The sequence below is a fragment of the Trachurus japonicus genome, chromosome 21 (assembly GCF_045865225.1).
Source record: "Trachurus japonicus isolate A0001 chromosome 21, Traja_1.0".
NCBI classification, from domain to species: Eukaryota; Metazoa; Chordata; class Actinopteri; order Carangiformes; family Carangidae; genus Trachurus; species Trachurus japonicus.
In genome coordinates this window covers 33,885,330-33,900,553 of record NC_140927.1, presented here as the reverse complement: position 1 = coordinate 33,900,553, position 15,224 = coordinate 33,885,330, and the positions used below count along the sequence as shown (strand labels likewise).

General features: G+C 40.9%; 1 protein-coding gene across 1 annotated transcript in view; it reads right to left on the bottom strand.

Moving 5' to 3' along the window:
- Nucleotides 1-14,482: 14,482 nt before the first annotated feature.
- The window catches only part of tgfbr2l (transforming growth factor beta receptor-like), a 35,077-nt gene continuing 34,335 nt past the window's right edge, over nt 14,483-15,224 (bottom strand). Inside the window, exon 9 of the mRNA XM_085765082.1 lies at nt 14,483-14,500. Within this exon, the coding sequence (XP_085621208.1) occupies nt 14,483-14,500 (18 nt within the window). The remainder of the gene's footprint in view (nt 14,501-15,224) is intronic.

The window sequence follows — 15,224 nt, the reverse complement described above, 5'->3', positions numbered from 1 at the left end:
TTTATTAGTGTGAATGCTGAAAGCATCCACACTATTGTTATTCAAATCTTTATACTTGTTATTCAAATCTTTAAACTTATTATTAGTGTGAATGCTGAAAGCATTCACAGTATTGTTATTCTGTTCGGCCATTTTGTTTCTTTAAACTTATTATTAGTGTGAATGCTGAAAGCATTCACAATATTGTTATTCAAATCTTTATTAGTGTGAATGCTGAAAGCATCCACACTATTGTTATTCAAATCTTTATACTTGTTATTCAAATCTTTAAACTTATTATTAGTGTGAATGCTGAAAGCATTCACAGTATTGTTATTCTGTTCGGCCATTTTGTTTCTTTAAACTTATTAGGGCCACGGCTATGAAATAGCTGCAGGGACCAGTGCCCGGGCAAAGCCCGGTTTCAGGAAGTCCTTAGAGCAACGTGATCTGTGTTTTGTTCTGATAGGAGTTACCGTTTTGTCACAGTAGAAATGTGAGGCCGGTGCAGAGGCAGAAAATCGCTCTTTTTCTCCACGTTTCTGTCGGTCTCAGCCTGGGGGGGCCCCTATCGCCGTGGTAACCACCTCGAGTTGCCATGGTAATGTCTGATTCTCAGGCCAGAGCTCGTTAACTTCATAAACAATCCACCTGGCGCTCGTTTAAATGTTTATAAACACAGACACAGCTAAATCAGACTGACACAGGATGCAGCTCATAACATGTGTCAAGTCAGTCACACACACACACACACACACACACACACACACACACACACACACACACACACACACACACACACACACACACACACTCATTCAAATTCTAAGCTGTAGACAAACTTTTTAAGTGTTCTTCTATGACTCAGCTTATTGATATCTTCAACAGTTTCTGATATTTGGTAGTTTTAAAATCATTAAGTTTTCTGACAAAATCCAGCTTTATAATGTGTGTGTGTTGCGTCTAACGAGCAGAGCTAGAGTGGTGCCAGAGTGGAGAGAGGCAAAAAAACATTCTAGAGTTTTTCTGGCTAAACTGTCAGCACGGCCACAAATTAAACTCTAGACACATTATTTTCTCCAGTTTTGTAGCCACACTTGTCTTCTGGCTAACATTCTGGTCAAAAATGCAAAGAGACTTAGATAATAATTTAAAAATATTTTTTAAATGCAGCCAGGGAGCTCTCTGCTCTCATTCAGCCCAATGCATTTTTTTCACAGCAGCAGGAGAAGGAGCTCAACTTTGTAACTTGCTGTTAAGTGCTTTTTAATTCGTTTTAATTCACCAAAAAATAGTCACAGGTCACAAAAAAGTCCTCTTCTTACTTGGTGTGGCTAATTTCTGCACTTTCCTTACTTTTTTTTTAAGCAGAAGCCAGTGATCCTCTTATTAAAGGTTTTATTTGCCCCTCACATACTGTCTCTGTCTAGCCTAGTGGTTAGCTTGCTGGGCTTAAGACCTGAAGGTTGCTGGTTCAAATCTTGCCTCAACAACAATTATAGTGAATTCTTTTCCCAGTCGTCTGTTGACTTCTGATAACTTGCTTCATGTTGAACCCGGGCACTGGTCCCTGCAGCTATTTCATAGCTGTTGGGACCAGTGCCCGGTGCGATGGCCCGTGGCCCTAATAATTAAAAATTATTATTATTATTATTATTATTATTATTATTAATAATAATCTAATCATTTATTTTAACTTTTGGACCTCTGACACTGTCATAAGAATAAGGAGCCACCTTGCCGATAGGTTATTTGTTCATGCTGTTCTATTAAGTCAATAATAATAACCTGTCAATCTAACAACGCTGCTCTGACGTGTAATTGATCAAATGAAGAAATTCATTTCAGTGTTTTGCCTATTATATGGCAGTGTTGCCCAAATGCAGATTTTGAATAGGTCTAAGCTTTTCCATAGTTAAAAGGTCTTTGTTGTCATTGTACAGAGACAATATGATTTGCTTACACAGCAACTAAAAAAAACCCTCACTGAAGCCTATATTCATTTGCACACCCAGCCTCGCTTTCAATAAAACACACACTCACATTCTATAGCCTAATTGCCTCAAGGCTGGATTGTTGTAATTCATTGTATGTCAGTTTAGACCAGAGCTCTTTGCAACACCTGCAGCTTGTGCAGAATGGAGCTCTTTGTCTTCTGACAGGCACAAAGAAACCAGTTCTGCTCTGGCTTCCTGTCCATTTCAGAATTGATTTTAAAGGGATATTTCACCCAAAATCAATAATTCACCAATTTTCTACTCACCGTCATGCCAAGGAAGGGTTTGGAGAACTTTCAGAGTTATCAAAACACTTTTAAAGTGGCAATGGTAATGGGTTTTCATTGTTTGTTTCATTGTTTTATTGTTATTCTGTTCGGCCATTTTGTTTCTTTAAACTTATTATTAGTGTGAATGCTGAAAGCATTCACAATATTGTTATTCAAATCTTTATTAGTGTGAATGCTGAAAGCATCCACACTATTGTTATTCAAATCTTTATACTTGTTATTCAAATCTTTAAACTTATTATTAGTGTGAATGCTGAAAGCATTCACAGTATTGTTATTCTGTTCGGCCATTTTGTTTCTTTAAACTTATTAGGGCCACGGCTATGAAATAGCTGCAGGGACCAGTGCCCGGGCAAAGCCCGGTTTCAGGAAGTCCTTAGAGCAACGTGATCTGTGTTTTGTTCTGATAGGAGTTACCGTTTTGTCACAGTAAGCCTAAATGTGAGACCGGTGCAGAGGCAGAAAATCGCTCTTTTTCTCCACGTTTCTGTCGGTCTCAGCCTGGGGGGGCCCCTATCGCCGTGGTAACCACCTCGAGTTGCCATGGTAATGTCTGATTCTCAGGCCAGAGCTCGTTAACTTCATAAACAATCCACCTGGCGCTCGTTTAAATGTTTATAAACACAGACACAGCTAAATCAGACTGACACAGGATGCAGCTCATAACATGTGTCAAGTCAGTCACACACACACACACACACACACACACACACACACACACACACACACACACACACACACACACACACACACACACACACACACTCATTCAAATTCTAAGCTGTAGACAAACTTTTTAAGTGTTCCTCTATGACTCAGCTTATTGATATCTTCAACAGTTTCTGATATTTGGTAGTTTTAAAATCATTAAGTTTTCTGACAAAATCCAGCTTTATAATGTGTGTGTGTTGCGTCTAACGAGCAGAGCTAGAGTGGTGCCAGAGTGGAGAGAGGCAAAAAAACATTCTAGAGTTTTTCTGGCTAAACTGTCAGCACGGCCACAAATTAAACTCTAGACACATTATTTTCTCCAGTTTTGTAGCCACACTTGTCTTCTGGCTAACATTCTGGTCAAAAATGCAAAGAGACTTAGATAATAATTTAAAAATATTTTTTAAATGCAGCCAGGGAGCTCTCTGCTCTCATTCAGCCCAATGCATTTTTTTCACAGCAGCAGGAGAAGGAGCTCAACTTTGTAACTTGCTGTTAAGTGCTTTTTAATTCGTTTTAATTCACCAAAAAATAGTCACAGGTCACAAAAAAGTCCTCTTCTTACTTGGTGTGGCTAATTTCTGCACTTTCCTTACTTTTTTTTTAAGCAGAAGCCAGTGATCCTCTTATTAAAGGTTTTATTTGCCCCTCACATACTGTCTCTGTCTGTAGCCTAGTGGTTAGCTTGCTGGGCTTAAGACCTGAAGGTTGCTGGTTCAAATCTTGCCTCAACAACAATTATAGTGAATTCTTTTCCCAGTCGTCTGTTGACTTCTGATAACTTGTTTCATGTTGAACCCGGGCACTGGTCCCTGCAGCTATGAAATAGCTGTTGGGACCAGTGCCCGGTGCGATGGCCCGTGGCCCTAATAATTAAAAATTATTATTATTATTATTATTATTATTATTATTATTAATAATCTAATCATTTATTTTAACTTTTGGACCTCTGACACTGTCATAAGAATAAGGAGCCACCTTGCCGATAGGTTATTTGTTCATGCTGTTCTATTAAGTCAATAATAATAACCTGTCAATCTAACAACGCTGCTCTGACGTGTAATTGATCAAATGAAGAAATTCATTTCAGTGTTTTGCCTATTATATGGCAGTGTTGCCCAAATGCAGATTTTGAATAGGTCTAAGCTTTTCCATAGTTAAAAGGTCTTTGTTGTCATTGTACAGAGACAATATGATTTGCTTACACAGCAACTAAAAAAAACCCTCACTGAAGCCTATATTCATTTGCACACCCAGCCTCGCTTTCAATAAAACACACACTCACATTCTATAGCCTAATTGCCTCAAGGCTGGATTGTTGTAATTCATTGTATGTCAGTTTAGACTAGAGCTCTTGCAGCTTGTGCAGAATGGAGCTCTTTGTCTTCTGACAGGCACAAAGAAACCAGTTCTGCTCTGGCTTCCTGTCCATTTCAGAATTGATTTTAAAGGGATATTTCACCCAAAATCAATAATTCACCAATTTTCTACTCACCGTCATGCCAAGGAAGGGTTTGGAGAACTTTCAGAGTTATCAAAACACTTTTAAAGTGGCAATGGTAATGGGTTTTCATATAATGGTGGCGGATAGAGTTCACTTTTGAATTGTCCAAAACACACACTATGAAACATCCAAATACCTCCATACTGCTCGTCCGTACTGACCCAAGTTATTTTAACTTTCAGACCTCTGACACTGTCATAAGAATAAGGAAACACCTTGCCGATAGGTTCTTTGTTCATGACTTTGAAATTGGACCCTTTATTGGACCTTCTGACAAAAAATGTAAAAAAATAAAATAAAATACTGTATATGTATAATTACCAAAAAACAAACAAACATTTAAATATCAGATTTGCATAGAAAATTACCTCACATACCTGCTGTATCTATTTTGATACACACATTTTCAACACGGTTCTACTATAAAATAAGTTATGAAATATTAAGTAGTTTTACATTGCATCAATGCAGTAACTATTCCTATTGAAGTTTCAGTAACAATTTTAAAGTTTTTCTTACCTTAACTTTTGCAAAATTGGCAAAAATATCCATGAGAAAACACATTTGGGTCAGTGACTGACAGCGGCCATATTGGATGTCCCAAGTGAAGGCCTGCTGGTGCATAAATAACTGCACCCTGGTGGATTATCTGATCATTGCATGTATCTGATTGTATACATTAGGTTTTTCAGGAAAAAAATCACAGTGAGGATGTAGAGGTCTCAAAAACTCATGTATTTTCATGTATTAAATTTGATACAAATGGCAACATAGGGTTAGGGAATAATTTTAAATATTTTTTAAATGCAGCCATGAAGTCATGGGTTCAATTCCTGCCTTAGACATGTTTCTTACATGTAATTGTTCTGTTTGTCAATTTCTTCTTCTAATTCAGCCTGGCTTCGGCAATGGCTTTCAGCATTCACATGCATTTTCCATTAGGAAATGCTCTTTCTAGTTCTAGTTATTCTCACATCTTCAAATTTTAATACTCTTGGGGCAGTGCGTGGCGCAGTGGTTAAGGCAGCCGCCCCATGTCGTCCCCGGTTCGAATCCAGCGTCGGGCAGACCTTTCCTGCATGTCATTCCCCCTCTCTCTGCCTCCCCTTTCCTGTCTATCTATACTGTGTGTGCTATCAAATAAAGGCAAAAATGCCAAAAAAATATACTTAAAAAAAAAAAAAATTGTAATACTCTTTATACTTTTTCAAATAATAAACTTTTTCAGATTTTTTTTGTCCCATAGGAAATGCATTGGAACGGTCCTCAAAATCTACTTTGAACCTCAACTGCTTCCACATACTTTCACCTACAGGCTTCATTCAACAAATTATACTTTGTTTAAATTCACCAAAAATAGTCTCATATCACACAGAAGTCCTTTACTTCTTGCTTATTAGGGCCATGGGCCATCGCACCGGGCACTACTGTTATTGTGTGGATTTTCCACTTCCGGCCGACTTTCAATTCGCTACTAGTTCGCTACAAATTATACATCAAAATGTGCGGTTCGATCAGGATCGGTGTGGTATTACTTTTCTCAACAGTTTACACATTTTTCAAAATTTTGCATTGAAGTCAATGGGACCGGCGAAAAAGACCAATCATTGGAGTTTAACAAACGTCTACTGCTCAGGCATCCTTTCAACTAGAGACTCCATTTAAACTTTAAACAGTAGACACAAGTCTTGTGTATTGGCGTATTACTCCACGTTTTGATAGGTCATACAGTTTTTGATCAATCCCTGATCAATGACCATGATCATTTTTGGAGAAATTATGAGATTATAATGGTTGTGTATTGCACGGAATGTTCGTGTCAGAGTGGGTGACATCATCGGTTAGAGTGCCCAGAAAAACTCCAGATTTTTTCTCTTTCCACACTCGGCCCGGCCACAATTTAGGCCCCGTCCATACGAACCCGGGTATTTTTGAAACCGTGTGTTTCTCTACACGGTTTGGCCTTTCGTCCACACGTAACCGCAGAACTGGGCTCCTGAAACCGGAGTTTTTTGTAACCGGAGTCCAGGGTGAACTTTTTCGAAAACTCCGGTTTCAGCTTCACGTGTGGACAGGAAAACCGGACATTTTTCAGAAATCCCTGCCCTCCCTAGTTATTGTTGCTAGCACGTCAAGTTCTCGACGCTGACCATGCGCTGACCACTCAGACGCTCCTGTGAATATCAATAATCACTAAACATGCGGACACTAATACAAAACCGCGTGGTCACCATATGTGGTTACATGCTGCTATTCCGACATGCCGCTATTTCGACATTGACTTCTAATTTTATTTTTCAAGCGTCCCACTATTCCGAGATTCTTTTTTTCATTGTCGGAGTAGGGGCACTTTACTATTTTTCAAACATTCCGCTTTTCCGACATTGATTGATTAGGCTACATTATAGTCAGACCTGTCCTGATTTTTTTTTCTTCATCTGAGACACTGTTTCTCATACACAAATACATAGGCCTATAAGAGAGAAGAAAAAACAAACCCTCCAAGTTTAAAAACACACCGGCAGCAGCACCCCTGATCTGCAGCTACTGAGACTGTTATTATTCTGTCACTGAAGTCAGCTGAAGAGAGAATAACTTTGTTGCTGCTCCACAGAGAGCACATGGCTAATTAATATGCACGTGCTGACCATTGTGTCTACGCATTCCGGGGGCAGAGGTGTGTTCACGTGCACAACTGCACACCATTCTTGTAACCAGTTTGATTTATCAAAGAGAAATTGCGGAGAGTTGTGCATGCACAGTTTGATAGATCTGAAAAAGGTGTAAATATTTTGGGTGTCTTTTCTCCGTAGGCCTAAGCAAAACATTTAGTAGCAGCAGTTTTACACTGCTTACTTACAGTTTTGATAAATGAGGCCCCAGGCCCTGAGCCCAGAGCCCAGACGCTCACAGACGCAGCTCTCCGCTGTCCGTGGTGCTGAAGGTGACAGGTTAACTTGACAAACAAACTGCAGCATAGTTCTGTTTGTTTATCATGTGTGTTAGTTTTGTTTGCGACTTGATAGTTGAGTTGTTGAAATTAAGAACATCACTCCCTCATCAAACCGGTGACAGGCATGCTGAAAAGAAAAGAGAGAGAGACGCGCCTGGGTATCGCAGCTGTAAAAAAAAAAAAAAAAAAAAATCGGAATAGCGGTATCAAAAAGTGTCGGACTACCGGCATGTCTAGATAGAGGGATGTCGTCTAATAGCGGGATGTCTAAATAGAGACATGTCGGAATAGCGGGCGGACCCCACCATGCTGATATGGCTAAAACAGGCTTTTATCAAATTGTAAATTGCGGTCACTTCCCCACTGTGTTGCTTCCTTCCGTCCTGTACATTTGTTTTAAATGAAGCCTTTCAGAATCAATGGATCGATGGATTGTCGTTACGATGTGTGTATTTGTGTATTTTCGTATCTGTCATAAACAAGAGATTACGGGCGGGGTGTGTTAGTAGCGCGGACTCGCGGTGCCGGTCAGTTTGAGCTGTTTGAGCCTCCACTCTCTCTGTACAGGTTATAGCTGCTTTCCTGTTAGGAGTGATATCACCACCTACTGCTTTGGAATGCACATGAAGACGGATTTGCGGTTTCATGTGGACGGAGTTATTTTTTATCACACCGGTGGTGTGGACGCGAATTTTTTTTTAACCGGGGTCCAGAAAAGTTCGGTTTCAAAAATACCCGTGTTCGTGTGGACTAGGCCTTACACTCTACACACATGATTTTTTCAGAATTTGTAAGACAAACTTGTGCTGTCTCTCATCATGTGCTCAAAATATCAGAGAGACTTACAGAATTTACAGAATCAGCCTCTGAGTGCGGCCACGTCTGTCTCTGCTCCTCATTGACTCCTATAGAGGGTATGCGTTTACGTCACGTTGCCCTCGGCAACGCCCCGTTCGTTCAGACTGAGTGGCAAAACAAACCTCCCTCAACATGCTGGCGGATAGCGGTGGACTCATAAACTTGATAAAATATGTTATATCAAAAGAAATCGATGTCAAAAGGAATCGACAACCAGCTCCCCAAAACCGTCTGCTCCACTGACACTTCCTGTAACCATAGTAACACACAGTGTGACCGCGGTACCTGCTGAGTGACTGACAGGCTCACTGTTACTGTGCAGAGGGACGAGATTACAGCTGTTACTGTCGTCCTGACAGTGACTCCCGACACTAAAACACGAGCTGCTTTTATTCTGAAAAACTCTGACCAGTCAAACTGTAGGATGTGTTAGAGGACTCATTTATCTGTCTAAACATCATAACTATGACACCTACACCTACTATGGTCAAGATTTACAAAACTGAAAGGTAGTCTTATGAATACTAAAAAAAATAAAGAAAAAGGAACAGAACATTTTAGAAAAGAATACTGTTCCTTTTTCGGCGGATTTTTGTGCTACTGCAAATAATTTTGTCAACTTGTAGGTTACATGCTGCTATTCTGACATGCCGCTATTTCGACATTGACTACTAATTGTCGGAATAGCGGCATTAACATTATTTTCAAGCGTCCCACTATTCCGACATTTTTTTTTTTCATTGTCGGAGTAGCGGCACTTTACTATTTTTCAAACATTCCATTTCATTATAGTCAGACGTGTCCTTCTGATTTTTTTTTTTTCTTCATCTGAGACACTGTTCTCATACACAAATACATAGGCCTATTAGAGAAGAAAAAAACAAACCCTCCAAGTTTAAAAACACACCGGCAGCAGCGCACACTGATCTGCAGCTACTGAGACTGTTATTATTCTGTCACCTGAGTTAACGAGGTGCACGTGTCGTGTGTTTGGAGCTGACGAGAGAATAAAGAGTGAGACAACGCGGCCCTGAGGAGGAACTATGAAGGACTCAGCTGTAATGGAAAATGACCTAAACCGAGTCCAGTAGAGATGAGGTAGAGAGACGGTAGAGATGCCGTGTAGCTATCTCGCTTTCTTTCCCCCGCCCTCCGCCCGTTGTCTTCGTTGTCACTTTGTTGCCGCTCCACAGAGCGCACATGGCTAATTAATATGCACGTGCTGACCATATATGGTTGTGTCTAGGGGTTCCGGGGACGGAGGTGTGTTCACGTGCGCAACTGCACACCATTCTTGGATCCAGTTTGATTTATCAAAGTGAAATTGCGGAGAGTTGTGCACGCACAGTTTGATAGATCTGAAAAAGGTGTGAATATTTTGGGTGTCTTTTCGCCGTAGGCCTAAGCAAAACATTTAGTAGCAGCAGTTTTACACTGCTTACTTACAGTTTTGATAAATGAGGCCCCAGGCCCTTAGCCCAGAGCCCAGACGCTCAGAGATGCAGCTTCTCCGCGGCTCATCCGCGGCGCTGTCTGTGGTGCTGAAGGTGACAGGTTAACTTGACAAACAAACTGCTGTTTGTTTATCATGTGTGTCAGTTTTGTTTGTGACTTGATAGTTTAGTTGTTGAGATTAAGAACATCACTCCCTCATCAAGAGAGAGAGAGACGCGCCTGGGTATCGCAGCTGTAAAAAAAAAAAAAAAAAAAAAAAAGATGACGTGTCGGAATAGCGGTATCAAAAAGTGTTGGACTACCGGCATGTCTAGATAGAGGGATGTCTGAATAGCGGGCGGACCCCCAACTTAACTTCTTTCTCTTTGGTAATATAGCTACACATTTTTTGAGTATATTAAAATGTGCTTTCTCAACTTCTAAAATTTGGATTTGAGGGGGCAAGACATTTATTTGAGGGGGCACTGCCCCCTCTTGCCCCTGCGTAGAGCCAGCCCCGCAGCGACTTCCGAGTACCGTGACGTCACGTGCATACCCTCTATACAAAGATTTTCTGAGAGAAGCAGAACGGACTGATGTTTTAAAACTGCCAGCGTCTCCAAAATATTTACTGTAGAAACACCAAATCATACCAAATTTTTCAGTAAGTCCTTAGAGCAACGTTGATCTGTGTTTGGTTCTGATAGGAGTTACCGTTTTGTCACCCTAAGCCTTTTGTGGAACCAGTGCAGAGGCAGAAAATAGCTCTTTTTCTCCACGTTTCTGTCGGTCTCAGCCTGGGGGGCCCCTATCGCTGTGGTAACCACCTCGAGTTGCCGTGGTAATGTCTGATTCTCAGGCCAGAGCTCGTTAACTTCATAAACAATCCACCTGGCGCTCGTTTAAATGTTTATAAACACAGACACAGCTAAATCAGACTGACACAGGGTGCAGCTCATAACATGTGTCAAGTCAGACACACACACACACACACACACACACACACACACACACACACACACAGACTCTAGAACCAGCTTCATGTGATTACAGTTACAGACACACACACGCATCAAAACACACAGGTAACATACAAATGCGCGCGGAAGCGCGCACTCCTCTCCCACACTCTAACACACACGGGTAACTTCATGTGATACACACACACACACACACACACACACACACACACACACACACACACACACACACACACAGTTAACCTAATGTGGTTACAGCTCCTACATATCAGTGCTTATAGAAAGATGATCATGTGTCTGTCTGATCAGCTCTGTCTTGACCTTAACTCAGGTTACACCCCGCCTTTCCGAAGCCCCGCCTTTCCGACAATAGACTTCCATTCATCGTAATAGCGGGGTTTTCTATTTTTTCTAAAGACCCCGCTACTCCGAAAAGGCTATTGGGGGAAACCCCCAGTGCGCAGTGCGCATTGATCCTTTTTTCCTTTTTGGGGTCAAACGGATCATGTGCATAATTAACTGCAAAACAAGCAAATACTTCATATTAATGACATATAACATTCATTATGCTTCTAGCCTGTCTAGCCTCTACCTGGTCTTTTTACTAAACTTAACCAACTCCTTTCTTCATTGCCTAAACCCAACCAAAGCATCTCCCTCAGTCAGCTGTCAGCACGAGCGGCGGCTGCAGCAGCCTCGCGCCCCTGTGAGCTCAAGCCGGGTTCAGCCGCGCTCGAGCGGCGCAGGGCGGGAGAAAAAAAGTGTATTCCTTTTACTGTGTGGAGATCTCCAACAACGGAGTCGGGGAGAAAGCAAGTGGGACAGATCTGCCCAGTCCCTGAGCAGCGCACGTTTCACAGACAAGCCGCAAAGCAGAATGTAAACAACGTCACGCGGTTCAGCACCTTGGACAGCTGCGGGGGGGAGGTGTCGGAGTAGCGGTGTTTCGAAGTGGGGGTATTTCGGAACAGCGGGGTGTCGAAATGGAGGGGTGTCGGAATGGAGGGGTGTCGGAATGGAGAGCTGTCCCCCTTAACTCATTGGCTGCCATTGACGTCTATAGACGTCAATCTAATTACAACCGTTCACTGCCATTGACGTCGATAGACGTCAATTGCGTTTTTCAATGGGAAGGGCTGGAGGACGGTCTGGCGGAGCTTGTCCATCAATATCAGGCTTGTAAACTAGTGTAATGCCCTCTTTGGATGAGAGATCAGCATTGATTATGAGAAGAAGAAGCGAGATGACAAGAGATATGCTAAAGAAACTTATGAACGGAGCCTATGTGTTCCGCACGTTGGCACATTATGTACCGTGTGTGTCGCGGTAGTTCGGAGAGGAAGAGGGTCGCGATCGTGAGAAAATGACGGAGGTCATTGAAAAAGACACCGATGCTGGACACCGGCGATCAAGCCGGGCCGAGTGGTGAGAATCAGCAGCTGACGGTGCGTCACCACAGACCAGAGCCCAGCTCAACTGACGGCTCGGTGGACGTGACCCGAGCGATTCCGTCCGGATCAACCAGGAGCAGCAGAGACTCGTCCCCACGCTCCAGAAAGACATGAAGGTAATAATATAATACATCAATGGTAAAAATAATAAAATAAACTAACTTGCTAGCGAGCTAACTTTTACTGCTTAGAGAAGGGCGGATCGCTTTGATCGGAAAGGTTAAAAAAAAAAAAAAACTCCACATCACACTTGACTACATCTATAAGAGATGTATTTTTATGGTAATTCTATATATTTCTATAATTTACAGGTGGTGGATCGAGCAGTGGTCGACCATGGGGCAGAGGTCATGTGACAGCTACAAACGTACAAAAAAGTTAATGCATTTTTACTGATATTTGTAAATAAATTATTATTTTGCCATCAAAAGTCCTTTCTCAGTGTTGTTTTTGTTGTTTTATAGAAGGAGAACACTGTTGAGATGTGTGAGGTGTCACTAAAGCAAAAAATATCAACGTCAAAGTCACTGTTCTGCTTGACATGTTTCTTTCCACAAAAAGCTTGTTTTCTCACTGTTTTGGTCAAAAACTGCTGTTTTTGGCGAAACCAGCCTATGTTCTACTGCTGTTTACAAAAGAACGGAAAAAGGTAGAAACAAACTTTTTTTTTCCTATTGAACAAAGAGAGTCTACTCTTTCTCTTGGTAGTTTCGGTGTTTATATAGTCATAGAACACAATATTCTGTGGGTCTTATAAGATCGTTCAAAATGCTCTAAAACGGCTGGCAGTATGGGGCTCTCTGCTCTGAAAATGGCTGGCAGCCAATGAGTTAAGTGGGTTTCGTGGGTTTGATTCCCATGTTGACAGAGATGGCAAAACCGGCAGTAGCCCCGTGGCCCATTCAAAATTTCCCCAGAGGAAATTTTCTAGTTTTCTACTATTATGCTAAGCTTTCAGCTATCGTGGCAGAGTAAAGGGTTACTTATCATGAGGTCTAAGGTTCAATTCCTGCCTCAGTCATGCCTTTAAATGTCACATCATACTTGCTCTCTTTTTCAATTTCTTCTGCTAACTCCTGTCATGCTGAGTGTCACAGCAGATCAGTGCATAAGGTGTCAGCTTGGCAATTCTAAGGTTTTGGGTTTGAATCTGAACAAACTTGTTGATGCATTTCCCCCCCAGTCTCTCTCTTTACCTCTTTATATCTCTATCTTGGTTTGTGTTAACACCGCAGCTCTAAGATCGAAATGCACTGGAAGTTTAAAAAACCAAGAAAGCGGCGGAGACAAAGCACCACTCTTGAATGATTTACATTGAGACATTGTCTGTCATTTCTTGTCCTGCGATGGCCTCTAAAGCTGTCTTTACACTACAGGCCTTGATGCCCAATTCTAATTTATTGCCTATATCTGATTTTTTGATTGTCTATTTATATGTTCTATCAGAAGACACATATGACCCATATCTGATATCTGCATTTACACCTGCTTTGCTTGCATGAAACAACCTGCTGAATAGGAAATAAGCTAATGATTTTTTTTTAAAGATGGGAGATTGTCACGTTATAATTCCATAATAATTATAAATGAAGGTGAGTCTGGTGGAGTTTATATCCAACACGTCACTGTTCACAAAGTTAACATAGTCTGTCCTTACAAAATAAAGTTAGTGTAGTGCTGGCAGGAAAACGTAAAATCTGGTGTTTCTGTCGCCCCACAGCTGGTCATGGTAGTCCGGTCAGTCCCACGTGTCAATCATGGGCTACAGAGGTTCAGCTATACATGTGGGCACGTGAATTAATATTATAATTGATGACGTATGACTAGGGATGTAATGATAACCGGTATAATGATAAACCATGGTAAAATTCCTGACGGTTAGTATTACTGTTTCAAATTTGAATTATCGTTAAAACCGTGATCGATTACTTCAATTTGAAAAACTCACAGTGATACTGCTCATTTCCTGGAGAAGCAGCAGCACTAGGGATGTAAACAATTGACTGATTGATGATAAGAATTTAATGAATTAAATTAAATTAATTGTAGTTAATTGATCCTTTTCCACTGGAGTTTTTCTATGAAATGTAAGCAAGCAAAGCTGACATAACATAACTGTTTAAAACGTGTGCACACTGGGCAGCACACTGATCACACAAGGGAGAGAGGAGGCGAAAAGAGACTTTGTATCTGATTTATTTCCACATATAACCGGGGCCTGGATCTGATCCGACAATCCAATTTGATGCGTATTTGTCCAATCTGTGCCACTTGAGAGGAAAAAATCGGAATTGGGACACTTGAACCATGTAGTGTAAAGACACTCTAATGGCCTTCAATTGGCTACAGGCGGAGGTCACAGTTTGCAGCACATCACATTGCAATTTTGAAAACAGTCTTCCAAACTTCAGCCTCTTTCAAATTTTACTACTTTTACTACTACTTTAACATACTTTAAGCTACACACTCCAATCAACTTGTAAAATGTTCACAAGACTGCCAGCTAACATTCAAACAGCTTTAATTTATCATAGAACTGATTGATTCCTGCTCCAGTAATGCTTTGCAGGTCACATCATTTCTTGACTTTCAACTATTCAGCTATCATCAGAAAGTCTTTGTTTCATGAAAGTATCAAGTTCTTTGTCTTTCAGGTGCTCTATGGCCAAAAGGTTAGTGTGTCAGGTTACTAATCATGAGGTCGGTTCTTGCCTCAGACATGTTTGCTGCATGTCATTCCTACTTGTTCTCTTTGGCAATATCTTCTGTTAATTCAGTATAGCTTTGGCAATGGCTTTCAGCATTCATGCACATTTTCCTTTAAGAAATGCTTTTTCTAGTTATTATTTCATCCTCCCTGTTTTAACCCTTAGAACTCAGAGCATTTAGGCTGCTTTTTTACATTACTATGTTAAAACTTATATACAAGGCATATAACAATGTGTATTTTTCAGCACAAGCTTTGCAATCTGATGAGAGTATTATTTTTTCATTTTCACCAATTATATAAACATACCTAAGCAAAAAATAAATCGATTTGATTTTTTAAAATTTAACATTTAATTTA